This window comes from Cygnus atratus, chromosome 8 (genome assembly GCF_013377495.2).
Source record: "Cygnus atratus isolate AKBS03 ecotype Queensland, Australia chromosome 8, CAtr_DNAZoo_HiC_assembly, whole genome shotgun sequence".
Lineage (NCBI taxonomy): Eukaryota > Metazoa > Chordata > Aves > Anseriformes > Anatidae > Cygnus > Cygnus atratus.
This window is the reverse complement of record NC_066369.1, coordinates 11,975,101-11,981,350: the sequence shown is the minus strand read 5'-3', so window position 1 is coordinate 11,981,350 and position 6,250 is coordinate 11,975,101. Positions and strand designations below refer to the sequence as shown.

Below are 6,250 nucleotides of genomic sequence, written 5' to 3'. Positions count from 1 at the left end.
TGTTTATATTGCACCCAAACCCACAAGTGAAGGCAGAAGAATGGATTTTGTTTTCTGCTGCAGTGCAAATTTCAGAAACTTCACTTTCTGGTTGCTCCAGACCTCGTGTTGGGAACGGGCCGACGATACTGGCAGACACAACCAGTCCCCACTTGATGGGAACCAGTTGTCAGTGTCCCGCGCCGGTCCTGTGTAATTGTCGTCCCGGCACTATGTGGCAGCTTTTTCAAACTCCACAACTCCTCTTTTGGCAGCAGCTCAACAGCCACATCCTTCCCTCGCAATACGCCAGCTCCTGTTCACGTTCTCCAAGCAGCTCCATCCCCCCTTCCCCTGCAGCTGCCCGTGCAAGCTTGCCGCAGCTGTGGCAGGTAGACACAGGGACACGGCTGAGGGACAGGCTTAGGACAGGAAAAAAGAGAGGAGAGGGCTGCAGAGAGCCTAGGAGGGAAAACCTTGACGAGTTTATTGGATTATGGCCACTAAGTGATAAGCTTGGAGAATATGTTATATTAGCAGCAGTGGGAATGAGCAAGGGTAGAGTATGTAGGAGGGAGGAATTGGCTGCCATGCTGCTTTATGGTATCATTATGGCAATTTATGCAGATGTCCTCTCTGGAAGGAGTAGCCCTGCACACCCTCAGCTCCCAGTCCTTTGGAAACCATGACGCAGAGCATGTTCTGGGGTGGAAAGGAGCCAGGATATGTTACTGGGTGTCCTGGCTCCCCAGGGATGCACAGCCCACATGGCCTGCTCAGATGGCGAGGGGCTGCATCTTTATGCAAGAGGCCGGAGGAATTGCCTTGCGCCTGTCACAGGGGTGAAAGGATGAATCCTCACCAGGTTTCTGCCTGGTCTAACTCTTCTTGTTTGGGGGGGTAAGTTTTTCATCTTTACTTCCCAGAGAATTGAGGCTGACACCACCAAACTCAGGATATCTCTTTTCTCGTGGTCCTGTGTCTCACCTCATAAAACCTCAGTAAGCATTGAACCTGCTGATCTGTTTCAAACAAAAGAAAGAGTCATAAAGGTCCAAGAGCTAATTAAATGCCAGCAGGAATAATGAACACCGGCAGCAAGGTAAAGCAGAGAGATCCTATGAGACTCTTGACTGCAGGTGTCCACCCCTTGCTAGATCCCAGGGAGTCTGCCTTGGGATGTGAATCAGTGGGAAACCAGGCTGCACCGGTTCTGCCGATCATGAAACAAGCCAACATTTTGAGGAAGGAGGTTTCTTTGTTTTCAAAGTCAGCCTGGAAATTGCAGCAGGGTGCGTATTCCCACCCTACAATGGAAAAACTGTGATGCAAACTCATCCCATTTCAGAAAACAGAGCTCCTGACTGGATAGAGAATGACCCAGTTGTAGGGCAAGATTCAGGTCAAGCTCTTAGTCAAGCATGAGACCGAAACCCCCAGGAAACAAGGTTTCATCAATTAATCATAGGGCTGGCAGGACTTTTTTCTCTATTGAAATAGTTTGTGCATCTTCCATTGCGAACACAACTACACCAGCGTGAGTGTACTCGAATCCAGTCGGTTCAGTGCTGCTGTGCAAGTCCTACAGCTGTGAGACAGCACCGGAGACAAACTTTGGGGTTCAGGCAGCTGATTTTGTTACACTGCAGAGCTTAGAGAGTAATGGCCCCTTCAGAGGGAAGTTACGGCTCTTCGGCCGAGGTGCTGTAACTCACCACGCGAATGCTCGTACTCTGTTGTAGTGCCAAATAAAACAGGATGGCATGCAGCACGGTTAGAAGTGGGGGAGCTGTATCTGGCTTAAAGCAGCTTTATGGCTGTGTAACGGCTCTGCGGCCATGCCAAGGACGGCGTTGTTTAGCTGTTTGAATAAAGAAAAAGTTGTTAGGCTCTTTCTACTACTGCAGAAGTTGTGTACTGAGATGTGCCTTTAGAGACAGCCTGCGCTAAGCTTTAGGTTTCAGTACGTTGTTTCGGAGAAACGTGGAAGAAATGGCTGATTTGCTAAATCACCTATGCACCATGGAGATAATCACTGAATCTTTGTGCTTGGATGAATTTGCCCAGCTCATATTGATCAGGGACAGGCTCAAACCCAGAACAAGGGAAGGTGCCCAAAACGAGCCGACCCCTGCCCGCCCTCCCTGCGAACCCACGCTTCAGTGTTCATTTAAAACACGATGGGACACACACACGCTACCCTCGCAGGTATTTTATTCAGGATTTTTAAGAACATGCACCTTGATCAATGGGAACTTGACCAAAAACCAAATGGAAAGTTAAAGCCTGGTGTAGTTGGGGAGCACCGGAACCCCGGGAGCGCCGTCTCACACCCATTTTTGACCCTGAAACCGCCCCTTTGAGGTCCCTGCGAGGGACGGAGGCAGTGCTGTCGTGAGACCCTTGCGGCACAGCGGGCTCACCCCCTGCTCTGAAGGGGGGTGTGGGAGCAGAACCTCCTTGAGGGCTGCGCCCCCCGGCCGCCCTCACGCCCCCCGGCGCCCAGCTCCAGGCCTAGGCCGGAGGCTCGGGGAGGGGGGAGCGGGGCGGGGCCCCCCTCAGGAACCGGTGCGTGGCCGCCGCCGGCGGGCGCCCAGAGCGGGGCGGCCGCGGGCTCGGCCTCCGCCCGCCGCCGTGACGCAGGGGGCGGGGGGCGGCGGGGCCGGGGGAGGCGGGGATGGAGCCGCGCTGAGGCGAGGCGCGGCCGGGGCGCAGCGCGGGCGGGAGGGCGGCGGCGCCTCGTCCCCCCCCCCGCTCCCCAGCATGGAGGCGCCCCCCGCGGCGGGCGAGCCGGCGGCCTGGGCGGCCGAGGCGCTGGCGGAGCCGGAGCTGGGCTCGGACGAGCTGGAGGCGGCGGCGGGCGGCGCGCTGGACCGCGTCCTGCTGGAGTCGGTGTGCCAGCAGCAGGGCTGGCTGCGCGTCTACGGTAAGGGGGAGCCGGGGGGGGGGGGACGGGACGTGCCGGCGGCCGGCCTGGGCGGCTGCCTGGGCGCACGGCGGGTCGGGAGCGGAGGGAACTTCCCGGCGGGCCCAACTTTTCCTTCAGTTTTTTTTTTTTTTTAATTAATTAATTAATATTTTTTCCGGGGGGGTGATCCAAGCCCGTCGTTACACACCCCCAGTCAGACACCTGAGCTGCTGTGTCGTTCCCTCGCACACCCCGCCGCCCTCACGCCGCTCGCAGAGCGAACGAAGCCCCGACGGCGCCGGCATCGCCTCACCGCCCCTCCGGCACCAAGCTGGGGGTCCCTCCTCGGGCAGGCCCCGCACGCGGGGCGCTTCGCAGAACCCCCCAAAACGCCTCGTGTCGCCGGTGTCTTCCCACAGCAGGTCCTGCCCTGCTGCCCCGCTCTCCGTCCTGCCCTGCCCAGCATCCCGGCGAGGTTCTCCAGGCTCTTCCTGGTCTGTAAGACTGGAAGCCAACACGCCCCGCTATCAGTGTCGTTATTGACACGCTACCGGTTGCGTTATGCCCAAAAGGTACGGGTGGCACAAGTAAGTCACCTCCAGGAGCTCTGCTGGCTGAGCACAGTTGGTTATGGTGAGCACCACCACGGTCAGTTAGCCTTTGCCACCTCCAGCGAGGAGGATCAGGCTGCAGGTTTTCAGGGGAACACGGTCTGTTCAAAGAGCTTTGTGTTTATTCTGGGAGCTTGAAAAGCTGGTGCGGTGGGACGAGGTTGTCTGTCTGCTTTCTGTCTGGCGCTTCAAGGAGCAGAGTTATACTTAGTGCAATTAATTGTCGTAGGAGTTTGGGATTTTCAGTAGTTTCCACTTGTCTAACTTGCAGCTTCTTGCGTGGCTTTCTTTTGTCACTCTCAGCCTGATGCTGAGACTGTAAAATGCAGCCTTTTTTGAAAAAAAAAAAACACCTTTTTTGAAAAAAACAAACACCTCTGCTGCTGGCGGGGGGAGCTCAGAAGAAAGCAGAGTGCCTTCAGATTGTTTGTTTGTTTGTTTAGAATACTTTCCGAAGGTAAAATGAGAACGTGCTTATGAAGAGGATGTCTGGCACCAGCCTATCTGATTGTTACCCAAGGTTATATCTCGTATAAGTGGAAGCAGGAATGTGGTTTCAAAATTAGCCACAGTGAGAAACCCTGCTTGTTGATAAAGTCGCGTCATGTGTTGTGATGTGTTTGTAGTCTGACACTAACATGTAGATAAATGGAAAAAAACTCCATGCGACGGAGCAGCTAACCGATAGGCTATAAAAATCAAGGCAGACTTCAAGCGTGTAAAAATACATCGTGTAGCCCAAGGACAATAACTAATTATTCTTAGTTTAAAAACAACTCATTATCTCTTTCCCTCGTGAAGAATCTGATGTGGTGGTGTCTTCCCTATGAAATTGCAGTTGGGTTAGCTAGAATTTGTTTATTTCCTCCTGCTTCCTAGCTTTTTTTCTTGTGTGAACACATCTGGATAAGTTTGCGGACGATGAATCGAACTGAAGCTGTGCCATGTTTGTGCACAACTAAATATGGGTTACAAATCTATGAGTGACAAGTGTTATTTATAGGATTAAAAGTAAAGCCTTGCACAGTTGTTCGAGGAACCACAGCAGCACAGCTAAAGAAAACAGGAGCAGAAAGCTTAGTCTTATTGTCTGCATTGTCTGATAAACAATGCGAACACTAACACTGATTATTTCACCATGAATGGCTGGGGGAGGGAAGGAATATCTAACATGAAAAGATGAGAACCATTTTCTTTCTAGCGTATCAAGAAATGCAGCTTTTGATGTCACAGCGTTTCTTTTCTGCATGAGACGTGGACAACTGTGCTGTGGAGTTGTTCCAAACGGAAAATAATAGTCTGAAAAGCTGTGGAAGCGCTTCTTTTAGAGTACAGGAGTTGGGTACCTGCTTGGAGACGAGTGCTTATTTCTGTGCATCTCTGTTCTGCAGCGGCGTGCCACCCAGCTCGCCTCTGTCCAAGGAGACAATTACTAGCATGAGGGGAGCTGGTCCAGTTGCAGAGCCTGTAAAACTTCATCTGTAAGCAGAGAGAAAAGAGTTTAGTCGTAAAGTACCCTCATTACTGGTCTCTGTGGCTTGCCAGCAGCATGACAGCGATGTGAGTACAGTAGGACTTTGCAATGCCTGCGATGTGATTTCAGTGTGACACTGAGGTCTCGTCTGACCTCACTACCAGATCCGAATCACAGCCTGGCTATTTTTGCATTTCCTGCGTTCCTGCAGTAGTAACTTTTTCATTCTGTTTTCTGGAGTTTCGGCACCTTCTGGTTAGGTGAATTAACAAGGACCTTATCAAACCATGAAAACCGTTTCCTTGCTGAAGGACAGAGCTTGTACCGCAAGCAGCGTCCTCTAACCTCATGTTTGAACAGTGAATGGGAACAGCCCATTTGCTTGTCAGAGTGATAGGTTTAATTGCTTGTGAAACACAAATCATGTGAATGTCGTCAGATGGTGTTTCCAAGCACTAGTTTTGACACACAACCGATGTTTCTGTAAAATATGTATCAGTGTGTGTTGTGGTTGATGGCTTCCTTTGGCCTCACGGCACGTGTGGAATGGGTAAGAGGGAAGAGATTGTCTTGCTTGGGTTAATACTATGGGTTTTTTCTCTGTAATAGGGATAACTGACTTTTGAAAGCATCCACCAGTGTTTTAAGTCAAAGTTTCAAGGTCTCTTTCTCTGTTCTTTGGAACTGATTTGGTGGAAGACAGGAGAAGGACTGAATTTACAGCTTTCTCGGTGCTAACAGTGAAAACAGAACAATTATATCGCTTGGTATGGCTGACTGCACATCCATGGATTTTGTAACAATGAATTATAAAGCTAGCGTTGCAGCATTGGTGTTAAATGTTGCATGTGATGGGGGCAGAATCAGATTTTGTCAGACTTACAACCTGTTTAGATACAGACTGTAAACTTCTGCAACGGCGGTTGTCAAATCCGTTTCTGGAGCGCCTGTTCCAAGCTCACCGTAAGCACCCGTGCACCAGAATGATGAACTGTGAGCTAGGAGTTGCTGAAATACATTGAAAACAGCACGTGGAAGAGTCTGTTCCTTCCTGAGTGTTCATCTTGGGAGTGGGCAGCGCTGCTCTGGGGCCTTATCAGGGCTAGGAAATGTCTGTCCCTTTTAGCACTGGTGCTAAAAGACGATAGTGGTTGTACAGCCTCTAGTGCAGATCGGACGTGGATGTTTTCATCACCTTGTCCTCTAATCCGGCCAGCAGCCTGGAGACATTCCTTACAGCCAGAATAAACCTCTCACTCCCCTCTCCCAGCAGCAAGA

General features: G+C 51.5%; 1 protein-coding gene across 3 annotated transcripts in view; it reads left to right on the top strand.

Moving 5' to 3' along the window:
* The first annotated feature begins 2,664 nt into the window (after positions 1-2,664).
* The window catches only part of RASAL2 (RAS protein activator like 2), a 178,690-nt gene continuing 175,104 nt past the window's right edge, over positions 2,665-6,250 (top strand). For 2 of the 3 annotated variants that reach the window (XM_035538107.2, XM_050712424.1), the window contains exon 1: positions 2,665-2,905. In XM_035538107.2, the coding sequence (XP_035394000.2) occupies positions 2,743-2,905 (163 nt within the window). In that variant the 5' untranslated portion in view covers positions 2,665-2,742. The remainder of the gene's footprint in view (positions 2,906-6,250) is intronic. The other variant, XM_050712425.1, reaches the window with a different exon arrangement.